A 17,330-nucleotide genomic window follows, 5' to 3' on the forward strand; every position below is an offset into this window, starting at 1 on the left:
GGGAATCAGCTAGATGTGTGTGTGTGTGTGTTTATATATGCTTTGGTCCCTGTTCTTCACGGGCATGCTGCCAGATATGATCGTCTTCAATACAGGATATTTTGGCGATCCATCTGGCCGCCATCTTCACGTCCGATTGTCGAGACACAATCATGCCAGTTCTGGCATAACAGCTTCATACCTTAACTGCTGAAGTCAAAATTTTAATTTGCTCCCAAACTTGCAAACATGTAACAAATGCGACAAAGGTCTCATTTGTTTCTTGTAATGATAAAATGGCTCATTAATCTCAAAAAAAATTTTGTATCTCAACAATTCTAAGATCTCCTCATATTCTGCTCGGCGCCATCGTGTCACGGTCTCCATTGAATAGTGGCTAAGAACAGGGGAGGCGGGCAAAACTTATAATATATGATGGAAACTGATTAATAATTGCTGCATGAATAATCAAAAGAAAATGTCAAGAATAATTGAAAGAAATTGGAACATAGACATATCCTGAGTGAACTTTAACTGGCGCAGATATCAACGGACCTTTAAAGTCAATACATTTCTAGATCATTATTCGTCATATTATTTTATGTACTTCTTTTTCCCATTACCGCCATTGTCCCTGATGATATGACAATACTGGCACCGGATCACCCCTCCTCAGCTCACGCAAATTCTTCTTGTCTGCTTCGATCCTCTTGATGCAAGATTATCATGACTTATGAAATGATGAACAGATGTGGTTATCAATAATCTTCATCTCCCAAATAACTTTTATAATACTTCTGTAATGTCCAGTTAGAATACACGGTTTTTAACAATATTAATGCAGCAGAACTCTTCATACGTTCACCCACCACCACTTATAGAGACAAACAGGTGAATATACAGAAATTAATCAACTGTAGAGCATATCTCTACTTGTCTTGTTTCTATCCTAACATTATTGCTAGTACAACATGATTCATTACAATTATATTCATGTATATGGGTATATTCCCAACAACTGTGTAACACCCAAAAAGGAAGCTCTATTATCCAATCCTCCACAGTTCTACGGACACTCTATAGCATCAACCATCATAAGGAAAGATTTGTGTTATCTCATGTGTTTATTTAAAAAAAAAAAAAAAAGTGGTATTGATGCATGAAACTGTAGGAGCAAACACCACATTAACTGGGGACCTTGTGTTTGGCACATGTATGATGGACAAAGAATGTACATCCCCCTGAGGATGCAAGTTAATGACGAATGTAAGGTTTCAACTGAACAGTATTCCTCAAACCAAACACTTTTCTTGATTTTGGATAAATAAGTTGATAAGCATTAGGATGTGATATTCCAGAAATTTTGGAAGGTCCAATGTATATATCAAAAAATCTATTAATCTCTTTGTTTATTGCTGTAGACTTCTTGTAGCTTTTGGTTAATACTGGGTCACCAACTTTATACTGTGTTACTTTCAAACCTTTATCATGACTTAAATTTTTCTTATTATGATAAGCTTTCATATTTTTCCTCACAGTATTCTCTCTCTCATCAGGTGAAAGATCAGAGCATACAGGGAACTTAATTAATTCATAAAAAAAGCTTCACAGCCTTGTTATTGCAATGAATTTCATGTGGAGAAAATCCATTAGTGGTGTTTTGTAAATGGTTGAGGATATCCTCAAACTGTTCTGTGTAAGAATGCCAGTTAGGGTGGTCCTTAGCACAGTAAGTCCTACAAAGGTGTCCAATCTCTCTCATGTATCTCTCTGTTGGATTGTAAGAAGGTAATTAAACTGAAATTCCTGTATGTTTGATACTCATATCTGTAAGAAACTGCTTCTAAATGTTGGATACAAGTTGGCTGCCACTGTGAGATAGGATTGCTTTTGGTTTACCTGCATTGGTGAAGGAATCATTGACAAAATATAGAATTTTCTTGTGGCTAGTGACTTTTCTCAATGGATATAGCTTAATTAATTTAGTGAATGAATCAACAACTACAAACACATGAGAGTACCCCTCTCTTGAACAAGGAAGTTGACCATAGAAATTGACTCCAATGAGCTCAGTCTTAGCTTTATGAATAATTCTGTGTAGAAATCCTCTATGACTCTGATTTGTCACCTTTAGCCTCTGACATCTGTCACAAGATGCTATTTAAGACATCACTCTTTTAGAGATATTACTAAAATAAACTTTCTCCTGCAACTTCTGGATGCAATTCATACTGCCACAATGTCCAAAACTTTCATGTACAAACCAAATAAGTAAATAAACTTGTTGTTTAGGCCAGCATAATTTCCACTGATCAGAATTGGGTCTGCATCTTTCAAACAGAATCCCCTTATGTACCTGGTAGTATAGTGCAACTTTCTCATACTACTGTTTTCCAAGTAAGCTTTTTACTAACATAAGGTCTTCATCCTGATTTTGATATCTCCTCAGTTGTTCACATATGTTAACTATTTCTTTTTCCCCTTTTATACCTTTGATAAACATGATTCTGAAGTTCTTAATATCCTGTATTCCTTCTTTGCAAATAGAGCATCTTAAGAAGTTGAAGTTCTTACATCAAACTTACACTTGGCTAACTTAAATGTCATACCTCTCTGCCTGAACTTATTAGCTACCTCCTTGATTGTGTGGACATGCTCATCCCAGTTGTTGCTTGTTATGAGTATCTCATCAACATAAATTACCAGTTTTGAATGCATTTCACTACCCAATACAAGATCTAAGGCTATAATAAACTCTGCTACAGATACACCCAGACCAAAGGGTACTGCACAATACTGATAGCTTTTACTAGAGAGTAAGAATGCAGTATATTTCCTAGTTTCTGATTCTAATATTATCTGATGGAAACCTGAGGTCAAATCCAGCCATGAAAAATACTTGCTGCCAGAAAATATGTTCAGTAATTTTTCCATTGACTAAGGGTGATCAGTTTCTCTTTCCAAAAATTTATTTAGATGATGTAAATCAAGCACAAGCCTACCCCACCATCCTTTTTACTTATAACAGCCAAAGGGTTGTTGTATTGGCTATTACTCCTTCCAATAATCCTTCACTTTTGCATCTCCTGCAACTATCTCTCCCCAACCTGTCTTTTACAAACAGGAACTAAATATGGTTTTATAAAGAAAGGCTGGTGCCCTTTGAGTCTTAACTTGCATGTATTGTTCTTAACTCTGCCTGGTTTCTCACTAAATGTATCTTTATAGGGTCTCAACATTTCTTCCAGTTCTGACCTCTCATCTCCAGTAGGCTTAGGTGGAATATACATTGGTCGTCTGACAGCCTCTGAAGGACTCTCACACAAACAGCTTCCGAAAGACAGTAATGCAGGCAGATGAACCTTCTGGTTCATGTGCCCCTTCCTTTTATATAAAACAAAACAATCGAATACATTATTGAATTTAAGGTTCACAAAATAACTATTAAAAGTCATGAAATAATTTTGGTTACATGTATCAAAAAATGGGCCATGTACTACTCTATGAGTTATGATATTATCAGGAAAAGTTTACATAGTTCCATCACAATTCCAACGAATATGAAATATATTAATATAAATATATTTTAATTAGTTGCAACCCAATTACATTGAATAAAATATTACTAACAGTATTTTGGTTTGCTCTCAAGTAAAGCTATCTTTTTTAGATGACCATAATGAATAAATATCATAGCTTTTCAGAAATAGGGGAGAGGTAAATTTTCAATAATATGTGGTACAACATGACTGCACAGTTCATAACACAAAATTTCAAAGTTGGTTTAGAAACAAATGGCTTATTCCCCATAGTTGCTAATATAAATTGAGTAGTATTTACAAAAACACTTGGAGAAATATGCCCCGAGATTTCATTGAGAAAGAATCTGTTGACCATAGTATATCGTTTTAAATAATCAATTCTGTCTCCAGCAAAGAAATACACTCCTGGAAATTGAAATAAGAACACCGTGAATTCATTGTCCCAGGAAGGGGAAACTTTATTGACACATTCCTGGGGTCAGATACATCACATGATCACGCTGACAGAACCACAGGCACATAGACACAGGCAACAGAGCATGCACAATGTCGGCACTAGTACAGTGTATATCCACCTTTCGCAGCAATGCAGGCTGCTATTCTCCCATGGAGACGATCGTAGAGATGCTGGATGTAGTCCTGTGGAACGGCTTGCCATGCCATTTCCACCTGGCGCCTCAGTTGGAGCAGCGTTCGTGCCGGACGTGCAGACCGCGTGAGACGACGCTTCATCCAGTCCCAAACATGCTCAATGGGGGACAGATCCGGAGATCTTGCTGGCCAGGGTAGTTGATTTACACCTTCTAGAGCACGTTGGGTGGCACGGGATACATACGGACGTGCATTGTCCTGTTGGAACAGCAAGTTCCCTTGCCGGTCTAGGAATGGTAGAATGATGGGTTCGATGACGGTTTGAATGTACCGTGCACTATTCAGTGTCCCCTCGACGATCACCAGTGGTGTACGGCCAGTGTAGGAGATCGCTCCCCACACCATGATGCCGGGCGTTGGCCCTGTGTGCCTCGGTCGTATGCAGTCCTGATTGTGGCGCTCACCTGCACGGCGGCAAACATGCATACGACCATCATTGGCACCAAGGCAGAAGCGACCCTCATCGCTGAAGATGACACGTCCCCATTCGTCCCTCCATTCACGCCTGTCGCGACACCACTGGAGGCGGGCTGCACGATGTTGGGGCGTGAGCGGAAGACGGCCTAACGGTGTGCGGGACCGTAGCCCAGCTTCATGGAGACGGTTGCGAATGGTCCTCGCCGATACCCCAGGAGCAACAGTGTACCTAATTTGCTGGGAAGTGGCGGTGCGGTCCCCTACGGCACTGCGTAGGATCCTACGGTCTTGGCGTGGATCCGTGCGTCGCAGCAGTCTGGTCCCAGGTCGACGGGCACATGCACCTTCCGCCGACCACTGGCGACAACATCAATGTACTGTGGAGACCTCACGCCCCACGTGTTGAGCAACTCGGCGGTACGTCCACCCGGCCTCCCGCATGCCCACTATACGCCCTCGCTCAAAGTCCGTCAACTGCACATACGGTTCACGTCCACGCTGTCGCGGCATGCTACCAGTGTTAATGACTGTGATGGAGCTCTGTATGCCACGGCAAACTGGTTGACACTGACGGCGGCGGTGCACAAATGCTGCGCAGCTAGCGCCATTCGACGGCCAACACCGCGGTTCCTGGTGTGTCCGCTGTGCCGTGCGTGTGATCATTGCTTGTACAGCCCTCTCGCATTGTCCGGAGCAAGTATGGTGGGTCTGACACACCGGTGTCAATGTGTTCTTTTTTCCATTTCCAGGAGTGTAGTTCTGTATTTGGTATTAACAAATTTAAAAAACTTCACATGACATTTGATAAAAGTAGTCAGGTTGCAGAAAACTTCTAAAATCTTACACAGGATTAAACTTGGTACACTTCACTATCTTTATCTCCAAACTGTGTAAGTATGAGAAAGTTTGAGGTAATGATCACTTGTATGTTATATCATACTTAAACAATCTAGAAAAATTAATTTTAATCATAAATGTAGAAAATTATCTTCCAGACTCCATTTGAGATCTTTTTCTGTTCCTGTTGTACGTGAATGATTTACCCATAAGTAGTTGCTCTGATTAATGATATCTTTCTGGGTGTTTTGCCAGCAGAACACCTGGAAGCACACCCTTAATCAATCATCCTGAGAAAACCAGAAGGCACAACATATACTCTGTATCAGATTTTGACAGATTGACAGATAGGAAAAGAAAATCTTGACATTATTGTACATTCTCATAGTGACACATAAACCTCCTTTTACGTTTGAACATCTCTAAACTTTGTATGATGCAGTTCACGACCAATTAGTTGTATTGCCAAAATATTAATTTAACTGAACAATTACAAAAGAAAAGTTGATCTTCTAGCAATTATAGTTTCCAGTTTCTATATTATTTCTACTTATCACATTAATATTAGGTTACTGTATCTTTGCTGTGCTATCAGAATAGTGAGTTCATATTGTATATATAAGTCCTCCTAATTTATATTTGGGAGTAAAAGTAACAACACATCAAAAGGCACATGTACAAGACTGGAAACTTCTGTGCATACATTTGTGTGTGTGTGTGTGTGTGTACTCTAGTTTGAAAACGGATTTGTCTGATACCTTGTGAAGTTTTCCGTCTTGTGTGTGTGGCTGTCTTCAAATTAATGTCCATATTATTCAATGAGTTGTTATCTTTACTGCTGAATTGTTGTGTTCTGCCAGAACTTCTTTCCATTACCACATTTAAATAACATTTGCAACTAGGGATATGGAATTTTCTATCTTACCAGAGGAAAAAATGTATTATCATCAGGGAAACCTTAAGTGTTGTTTTCCATATATTCTTTGAGTTGAGTAATATTTATTATTGAATTATGTTTTAGGTTTGGCAAAACACTTCTGATTGAGGAAGCTGATTCAATTGATCCAGTACTGTATCCTATTCTAAGACGAGAACTCACAAACCAAGGTAACATTAGCTCATATTAAATGTATTATTCATAATTAAAAACTGGATTTCAATGATTATTGTGGAAGGAAGTGGGAGGTTCCATGTTGTATTTAGAAATGGGTTGACTGGTAATGTTTGAGGAAATTAGCTTCAGGACAGAGAAAAATGTAAGACCATGGTATTATACACAAGAGCCAAGTATAAAACATTTCCAGAGTATACTAAATAATATGTAGTGAATATGATAAATTCTATGTTGGGCAAACAGGGAGAGACTTCTAAACAAGATCTAGAGCATGTTAATGAGAATGAAGCCAATCCGTTAGCATTTGGTACTCATTTAAGATAAAACAAGCATTTTGCTACTGATATTAATAAAAACACCACCATTCTTCATAAAGCTGAAAAAGGTAGATTACTAAATGTTCTAAAATACATTAAGATATACACTCATCTGATGAAACACCCTGACAACATACTTAATGAACAAACAGAGCTACAGGATAAGATGTATATACAAACCTTTACAGTGTTTTAACCAACAAAATTCGGTTTGGGGTCTCCCCATCTCCTTCATGAAAAATTGTCTAATTTAATATGAAATGTTGGGTTACCATTGGATCTAAGTCTGAAATAAGAACTTACATACATGATAGACATAGTTTTTCATTAAATCCAACTTGCTTGATGGGTACTTCAAGACTATTAACATCAGCTTTTTGTATATATTTATACAATTTTGTACTTTTTATTTATTCAACCCTTACATACTAATTGGCCAAACGTGACATTACAACTCATTAATGCAAGTCACATACACATATGAATGTGATGTCAGCAATAACAAAAGGCTCATAATATAGACTTTTTGTTATGTTCAGCTTGAAGTTCATCTAGAAAACAAACAACCATGTGGACACCTAGAATTCATTTACTCTTTACCATGTCTCTCAGTTCATGTATATATTGTACGGCAGTTGTGTCAGTTGTGACAAGGAAATCCCACTGCCTAAAAACTGACAGAAATAACATACATGGCAACCTGTGTGCTGTGAGATAGGATAGATTTCATAATCTGGCACTTTGGTGGTCACTATGAAACTATGAAATGACAAGATTTCAGGCAGTGGGAGCTGCAGGTTGGAATATCAACACTGTAGGAAAAGATAGATTGCTACATATCATAAAGGTGACACATTAACTTCCAGACAGGCACAATTACACTTACACATAAGCTTTCGGCCACAGCCTTTGTCAGAAAAAGAAAGAGAAACACCCACTATTCATTTACACAAGCAAGCACACCTCATGCACACATGACTGGCAGCTCGGATCAGAATGCAACTATCATATGGAATGGAAGCAGAAATCCAGAGGGCATGGGGAAGGGGAAGGGGTAGGGATAGTGTGTATTTGTAGGGGAAGAGAGGAGCAGTGTCTGGTGGAGTGTGCAGATACTAGACTGCCAACAGGTGCAGCACCGGGAGTTTGTGGAGCAGGGAGGTGGGGAGAATGGAACAAAAAAAGGAGAGGAATGGGCAAAGATGGGAGGGTGCATTGACAGAGGGCAGCACACAAGGAGAGTGAGAGAAAAGAATGGAGAGAAGGTGATAGGACAGAGGGGTGAAAGCCATTGGGTGGAGGGTGTGGGGATAGTATGATACCGGAGGTTTGAGGCCGAGATAAAACATTAATGGAGAAGAGTGTGTTTTGGGGATAACTCCCATCTGCGCAGTTCAGAAAAGCTGGCGGTGGTGGGGAGGATCCAGATGGATCAGGTAGTGAAGCAGCCTTTGAAATCAAGTGTGTTATGTTCAGCTGCATTTTATGCTACAGGGAGGTATACTTTGCTCTTGGCCACAGTTTGAGGGTGACTGTTCATTCTGGTGGACAGCTGGTTGGTAGTCATACCTATACAGGGTGTTACAAAAAGGTACGGCCAAACTTTCAGGAAACATTCTTCACACACAAAGAAAGAAAATATGTAATGCGGACACGTGTCCGGAAATGCTTACTTTCCACGTTAGAGCTCATTTTATTACTTCCCTTCAAATCACATTAATCATGGAATGGAAACACACAGCAACAGAACGTAACACTGTGACTTCAAACACTTAGTTACAGGAAATGCTCAAAATGTCCTCCGTTAGCGAGGATACATGCATCCACCCTCCGTCGCATGGAATCCCTGATGCGCTGACGCAGCCCTGGAGAATGGCGCATTGTATCACAGCCGTCCACAATACAAGCACGAAGAGTCTCTACATTTGGTACCAGGGTTGCGTAGACTAAAGCTTTCAAATGCCTCCATAAATGAAAGTCAAGAGGGTTGAGGTCAGGAGAGCGTGGGGGCCATGGAATTGGTCTGCCTCTACCAATCCATCGGTCACCGAATCTGTTGTTGAGAAGCGTACGAACACTTTGACTGAAATGTGCAGGAGCTCCATCGTGCATGAACCACATGTTGATTCATACTTGTAAAGGCACATGTTCTAGCAGCACAGGTAGAGTATCCCATATGAAATCATGATAACATGCTCCATTGAGCATAGGTGGACGAAACTAAAATGAGCTCTAACATTGAAATTAAGCATTTCCGGACACATGTCCACATAACATCTTTTCTTTATTTGTGTGTGAGGAATGTTTCCTGAAAGTTTGGCCGTACCTTTTTGTAACACCCTGTATAAAAAGCTGTGGAATGATTGCAGCAGAGCTGATATATGACATGGCTGTTTTCACAGGTGGCCCAGCCTCTGATGGGATAGGATATGCCTTTGACAGAACTGTAATAGGAACTGTTGGGTGGATGGGGCAGGTCTTGCACCTGGGTCTTCCACAGGGATATGATTCTTGTGGCAAGGAATTGGGATTGTGAGTGGGATAGGGATGTACTAGTCCTGCCTAAAGGACTCACCCTTAGCCATACACCAAAATTTTAACCACGCTGGATTTGTCAAAGACCTACTCTCTTTCTCCTGATTCCTGCAATGTAAACACTTCTTTCCTGTCAGTCATTCCAACTACAGCCAACCTAATGCTAATATTGAATCCCGGGTCTCCCAGTTCATACCACCATTCAACTTTGATCCTTCACAAACAGACACTATGCCCCAGACCTAGCCTGCAAACAGATCTCCCATTCTATTTCCCCTCACATCCCAAATCGTCCCACCACCTCAAGAACCAGCCACAAAGCAGTACCCCTTTGTCACCCATTTCCACCCCAGACTGAAACAAGAGAACCGTATCCTCCGCCAGGCTTTTGATTACCTATCTTCATGCCCTGAAATGAAGGACATCCTACCCGAGATCCCTCCCATCCTTCATAAAGTGGAGTTCCATTGCCCACCCACCTTCTACAGCATCCTAATCCATCCCTATGCCACTCCCCATATCTATGTGGAAGACCTGGATGCAAGATCTGTCCAATCCATCCACCTAGCACTTCCTAGTACAGTCCTATCACAGGCTTATCCTATCTCACCAGAGGCTGGGCAACTTGTGAATGCAGCTATGTCATATGCTATCTCTGCTGCAGTCATCACACAGGTTTTTATATTGGTATGACTACCTACCAGTTCCCCACCAGGATGAACAGCCACCGCCGAACTGTGCCCGAGAGCAAAGTAGGCCATCCTGAGGCATAACATGCAGCTGAACATAACTTTCTTGATTTCAGTGGCTCCTTTGCTAACCGATCCATCTGTATCCTCCCCTCCGCCACCATCTCTTCTGAACTGCACAAATGGGAATTACTCATTCAACACATTCTCCTCCTGTAATTATCCCAGCCTCAACATATGCTAACACACTGTCCAAATACCCTCCACCCAACAGTTTCCACACTCTGTGTCCTATTACGTCCTCCCTTTTCTTCTCTCCCACCTGCTTTGTGTGCCATTCTCTGCCAATGTTCCATCCCATATTTTGCCTCCTCCTTTCCTCTTTTGCTCCGTTTTCCCTACCTCCATGCCCCACAACCACCCGCCTCTCTCTCCCCATGCATGCACACTGTCCTTTCCCCTTCCCTGCTCCCTTCAGGTTACTGCTTCCATTCTGGTCCACACTGCCAGAGTTGGCGATCATGTGTGTGTGAATGAATGGTGTGTGTTTCTCTTTCTTTTTCTGATGAAGGCTGTGGCCAAAAGTGTATGTGTAAGTGTCTTTTAATTGTGCCTGTCTGCAACATACTTTCATCTTTGCAGTAATTAGCAATCTGTCTTTTTCTACATTATTGAATTTAAAGATTTAGTAGACAAGGGAGCAAAAAACTAAAATGATTATTTATTATTATGTACATCAAGAAGCACTTTCTGCTAAATTTGCAGCTATTGGGCACATGAAGAAATTGGTGGTATGAATAGGAAATTTTCTAAAATTACATGTTTTATTCCACTGTCAGTTGCAACAGTTTTCGGTAGAATTGAGAAAAATGTATGGAGAAGTTATATATTACTATAAAGTACTTTGGGTTACGTCAACAAGCGTGCCTTTAATGGTTTTTCAATTTAAAACCCACTATTGTTGACTTTGTCAAGGAAAAAGAAGAGCAGGAGTGAAAGTTAGAATATCTGGAATGGATTGTGAACCTTGCATTTTAAGTGGATTTCACTGCATTCTGCCCACAGTATGACATTGCAAGGTGAGAAACAACATATTTCTGTATGAAGTCTTCATGGGTTGTCAGCTGAGTAGCATCGTCGTCTTGTAGCAACATTTTGATGGAATGCGTCTCCTTCATCTTCAGGTGAAGATAATGGAGACACATTGCATCGAAACATTGCTACGAGATGACAACGCTACTTGGCTGACTACCCGTGAAGACTTCATATATGAAATTCGCCAAGAAAGCCTGCACTCACATTGTAGTAGTGACAAATTCTGACACATTCCAGTTCCCTAAGCTCAGTGACAGTAAAGAAACTGTGAGGGTTGAAGAATTTATTGTGGCCTTGAAATAATTACAAGGATAGTTTTCTGAATGTCTACATCTACATCTACATCTACATTGATACTCCGCAAGCCACCCAACGGTGTGTGGCGGAGGGCACTTTACGTGCCACTGTCATTACCTCCCTTTCCTGTTCCAGTCGCGTATGGTTCGCGGGAAGAACGACTGTCTGAAAGCCTCCGTGCGCGCTCTAATCTCTCTAATTTTACATTCGTGATCTCCTCGGGAGGTATAAGTAGGGGGAAGCAATATATTCGATACCTCATCCAGAAACGCACCCTCTCGAAACCTGGCGAGCAAGCTACACCGCGATGCAGAGCGCCTCTCTTGCAGAGTCTGCCACTTGAGTTTATTAAACATCTCCGTAACGCTATCACGGTTACCAAATAACCCAGTGATGAAACGCGCCGCTCTTCTTTGGATCTTCTCTATCTCCTCCGTCAACCCGACCTGGTACGGATCCCACACTGATGAGCAATACTCAAGTATAGGTCGAACGAGTGTTTTGTAAGCCACCTCCTTTGTTGATGGACTACATTTTCTAAGCACTCTCCCAATGAATCTCAACCTGGTACCCGCCTTACCAACAATTAGTTTTATATGATCATTCCACTTCAAATCGTTCCGTACGCATACTCCCAGATATTTTACAGAAGTAACTGCTACCAGTGTTTGTTCCGCTATCATATAATCATACAATAAAGGATCCTTCTTTCTATGTATTCGCAATACATTACATTTGTCTATGTTAAGGGTCAGTTGCCACTCCCTGTATTGAGGAAACTGGCAATCTTCAATTTGTTTTTGAGCTGTATTCGAGACAATTTGCTGTTTCAGTCAAAAGTGCCTCTGTGCATATGTAGATATAGTTGATTGATCTGTAATGTAATTTCCATTTTCAAGACAAATCCTTGTGTGTTAAAACTGTCCAGGATGTCTACATTGTTTTCCCCAGGAAGGGTTTCCACATCTCCATAATAAGTTTGCAAAAGTGCTACAATATTTTAAGCAACATACATGTGCGAAAAACCTTTTTTCAATTACAAAACTAAATAAGTCACAATTATTTGCAACCTGAGTGCTAAAATCTGTGATATCTTCTGTGTCTGCCTGTGTGCTGACACAGTTTCTACCATGTACCAAAGATAAATAACACTGAAAATTTGTGTTGGTTGTGATCTATGTTGTTCGGAAATGTGAAGTGTAAAACCAAGTTGCATGCAGTGTGACTACATTGCTATTTAAGTGAAGCATGTCCACAGTTTGCCCCTCTTCTCCTTCCTCCTCACATTCAGACATTGTACCATGGCAGTAGGAGAAGTGTAAAGATAGGCTGAGCACTTTGGCACTCATACCAGAGTATGGGTAGTGAGCCAAATTCGTGGCCGACCCTGGACTACAGTATGATCTTTGAGAAATTCAAATTTTCTCATCAAAGTGGTGTGACGGTGCAGAGCAATTGTAGATTCATCATCTTACCATAAGTAAAAAACTTTTAACAGTTCCTTTCATTTAGGAGAAAGCTCTCCAACATTTTGCAGTGTTTTTCTGAAATTAAATATTAACAGATGGTAACTTGAATCACCGAAATTACCAAAAGTACAGCTTAGCAGGTCATTTTCACTTGCTGCATCCACAAGAGTTTGTGAAACTAAGGCATACTGAAGTTGTTTTCATTTGAGGCATACTGAATTTGTGCATGCATTTACTACTGTTTATATACTAATAGTGTAAGCTTAGAAGATGATTTTTCAAAATAGTCATTTCCATGCAAAACTTTTCTGTATGGTTGTAGACCTTCAGGGAAAAGTGCAATCATGGAAATATGATATTTTGTAGAGAAAATAATGCTCTTTCAAGTGGTGATTTTGACACTTGTGGACTAACTTATTTTTTATGATAAATATTTCTGGCCATCTTCAGAAATCCCATAAGTCTCAAAAACCTGAAAGTGTTCAAACTGGCCTGTGTTATAAACAGTCTCAATAGACACAGGGTCACATAAAGAGAGCTTCGTAAACTAATCCTGTGAAAAGATCAAGCTATGTAAACTTTGGATAAATTTTGCCACAACAAAGTTTGAAGCTTCTTAATATAGCTGGAGGAAACATAATGAATCAAGTGATGTAAAATGCGCAAGATGTGTAAGTTGTTCAACCTCTTTGTCATGCTTTGCTGCTTTACCACAACAGTTCACTGTGATATAGTAGTTGAAGCTACAACAAAATTTTTGAAAAGTCACTACAACATTTGGTTGCCCTTCACTTGTGGGATACCTCATCACAAAGTATGAAGATCTGTGAGTTAGAAATCTGTTTAGCTTCCCTTAATAGCTTATCAATGCAGCACAGAAAATTTGGATAAAATCTCAGCTGGCCGACGGGAGACCCCCAATCTACTTGATGTGGAATTGTTTTTACAAAATTATTTTCCAGTTACTGGCACAAATTATGCAGATACATCTTTCCCAATGTTGACATTGTAACATCAATTAGTACTAGTAAAAGTAACTAATAGATTAAAATAATGTGAAATACTATTCTCAGCACATTGGCAGTTGCAGGATATATAAACAATATTTAGATAAATAACATTCTACTTACACTATATAGATTTTATAGAAACTCAGAACTAGTAAATTATTCAATAGAAATTGTTTGTAGATGGTATGTTAATGCCGTCAGATGAGGAGGACTTACAAAAATGCAAATATAGGGTAAATAATATGTGAAGTCGTGGGTGGTTTTCACATCCAGTGATACAAAAGAGATGATGAAGTTGGTGTCATTGCTGAAATCAAGACTCTCACATTTCACCTCTGATTATGTCTGTTACATGTAATAACAGATGTCTTTAGGCAGTTATTACTTGTAACATCATTAATAGGCTTCCAGCAGAAGTGCAAAAAAATTGAATGATAAACCCGAAGTATTCAAATATAAGTTGAAAGATTTCTAAGCTACTTATGATCTGGACATGAGAAAGGAGCTTGCGGGTGTTCAATGCCAAGGTTATCAGTGTTCTGGACATGAGCTCTTCACAGTAGGTCAGCACATGTCTGTGTAATGTGTTATCCATTCATATACTGTGTCACAATATTTTTCATATTATATTATTTCTTTAATAATTTTGTTTATAAATTCTCCATCAGCATTATGTAAACTGTGTACCACTCATTCCATAAACAAGTAGCTTAGACTCCCATTGTCCTTGGGACCTGATAAATAAATAAAAATAAAATAACTGTTAATTAAACATAGCAGTAAGTGACTGGAAATTCAGTTTGTGTTAATAGTCTTGCACTACAAACAAAAATGACATTGTCCTTCTTTTTTTTTGTGTTGATCAGCCTGGACCTTGAGTGATGACCAAAACATAAATAATGTAATCTGTGTTGTTCCTTACTTTCAGACTATCTACCTTCCCCTGTTTGTGCCTTTAACACAATCTGAGAACTTGGTCTGTTTGATAGATGTTGTGTTTTGCATTTCATTTTCAGAAATTACGATTATTTCATATATTTTAACATTACTTTTGTCTTGTCAGGTGGTGACAGGAAAGCAGTCCAGCTAGGATCTAAGCTTGTGGATTTTGATGATAGATTCCAGTTGTTCTTGACAACCCGCAATCCAGACCCAGACTTGCCACCCGATGCAGAGGCATTGATCACTGTTATTGACTTTAAAACGACAAAAACTGGACTTTCAGGTCAGGTAAGAATCATTGCTCAAATACATTATTGGCTTGAAAGCAATAGTAATAACTGGCTGTACTGTTCATAGAGGAGGAGTTGAAGGACTTAGTCTGATAGCTGAATATATTTAGCTTACTTTTTTGTTGTGCCTGTCACAACTCATTGTCTTCTCTATGTGGCAAATAACGATCTATCCTTGCCATATTGTTATTCCATCCTGGATGCTCCTTGTTTGGTAGTAATGTTATTTGTTCTTTTGAATCTAACAAGCAGAGTGATATTTATTCTTTTGAATTTAACAGTGATGTTGACAGCAATAATAAGGGGCAGGTTGAACTGAACACAAAATACTTTTTTGAGTTGTGAAACTATGTTATGTCAGAATTGTAATATCTTTTCCTAATGTTTGTGAATCTTTTGAGGGTATTAGTATGAGACCTAACTGGATATGTAGTTTAAATGATTAATGGAAAATCTCATATAAGATGTGAAACAAATACTAACAAAGAGATAGAGGGGCTGGCCAGTACTTACCTCAGCTCAGTACAGCCGATAGATACACATAAAACAGAACTGAAAATTTACATTCCTAGTTTTCGGAACTTTGTTCCTTCATCAGGGAGGAGAGAGGGGAAAAAAGGAAAGAAGGGAAAGTGGATTCAGTTACTCACAACCCAGGTTATGAAGCAACAGGGAAAGGTAAACAGGGAGGGTAGCAAGGATGGAGGCATGGTTGTCAGAGGGAAAGTGGATACACTTTCTTTAATGGACTCATTTTTTTCTGGATATGTAGTTTGGCAGAAGTATGACAAATAGACCAGTAACTTTTTAAGAGGTTTGCATGGTTCACATAGCTAAGAAATGAGTGAGAAGATTATGTAATGGTGTGTTTGAAGGTGGCATTAGAAAATGCTCAAGATGCGTACTGCTCCTGCATGTTTTTACTCCACATGCCAACTATGAAATAACTTACAGGTCTCGTTTTCCTTTCAAAAATTGATTTTTTAAGTTTTGATGATGTAGACAGACTACAAATGACTAATAGGGTATTAAGTCAGCCCACGTGAATTAGGTAGCATGGCTTCTGCAACTAGTTTCTCTTTTTGGTTATGGCAGTTAACATGTTAAAATGTCAATATTTTAAATATATTTTCTTTATCCAAAGAAATATATCTACTTTGAGGGCCAATGTGTCATTTTCAGGAATGCTCTTCCACTTTTCTTCTCAATTTTATTCTGTATTTTTGTGACTATTGCATTTTATTTCTCATTAACATTTCCTTTACCCATGCACACAGCTTGCTTTCACTTCAGTTCTTTTTTCTTCCAGCATTGATCCCCCCTTTGTCCATAGCTCATCTTATATTGTTATCATTTTTACAGTATCATCAATTTTTCCTGGCTCATTGTCTGAGAGGCTACCATCATCTACAAAAAGTTATGGTACTAATAGGTTCACTAGTGTCTTCTGTTTACAATCTCCATGAATTATTTCTGCATACATCATCATGGAGAGATGTGGACAAATATATATTTCTTCTTGGGTTGACATATGCTACTCTTTCTTGGTTACTAATTGTGATTTTGGTACATGCCTCTGTCTACAGCTATATCTGCAGCCTATTTTCCATCAGTTTTCTAGATTGATGCACCCATCTGTGATTTCCTCTTCTGTGTGACTCTCTTCAACTCAGAACAGAGCTTGCACCCAATGCCCCCAGTTCTTTGTTGCATATATTGTAATTTCTGTTTCCCCCAACAACTTTTGTCCTGTGGAAGCTATTCCCTGACATCTCAAAACTCTTTCTGTCATCCTGTTTCTAATTCTTGTTAGTGTTTTCCACGCATTCTCTTCTTCTCTGATCCTCTGTTGAACTTACTATTTCTTTATTTTGTGGTAACACCACTTTTGAATGCTTTGTTCTCTACCATTACAGTTTTCCCACGGTAATCACTTCCATACAATTATGTGCTCCAGTAATACATTCTTAGAACTTCATTTTTTAATTAAGGTGTATGCTTTTTCTGAGGTAGCAGAGTTCCTTTGCATTGTCTGTTGTCTGGTCCGTTATGTTGATGTTAAAATTGTCATTAATTTAATTTCTGCTGCTTCTCAATGTTTTCGTCCTTCTTTGTTTAATTTTAGAGCGTGTTATATTCACAGTAG

At 39.2% G+C, this 17,330-nt stretch overlaps 1 protein-coding gene across 1 annotated transcript in view; it reads left to right on the plus strand.

The window, feature by feature from the left end:
- LOC124594191 (cytoplasmic dynein 2 heavy chain 1) overlaps positions 1 to 17,330 on the plus strand; it is a 786,854-nt gene that overhangs the window by 621,836 nt on the left and 147,688 nt on the right. Inside the window, exons 56-57 of the mRNA XM_047132551.1 lie at positions 6,448 to 6,533; positions 15,016 to 15,182. Of these exons, the coding sequence (XP_046988507.1) occupies positions 6,448 to 6,533; positions 15,016 to 15,182 (253 nt within the window). The remainder of the gene's footprint in view (positions 1 to 6,447; positions 6,534 to 15,015; positions 15,183 to 17,330) is intronic.

Source organism: Schistocerca americana, chromosome 2 (genome assembly GCF_021461395.2).
Source record: "Schistocerca americana isolate TAMUIC-IGC-003095 chromosome 2, iqSchAmer2.1, whole genome shotgun sequence".
Taxonomy (NCBI): domain Eukaryota; kingdom Metazoa; phylum Arthropoda; class Insecta; order Orthoptera; family Acrididae; genus Schistocerca; species Schistocerca americana.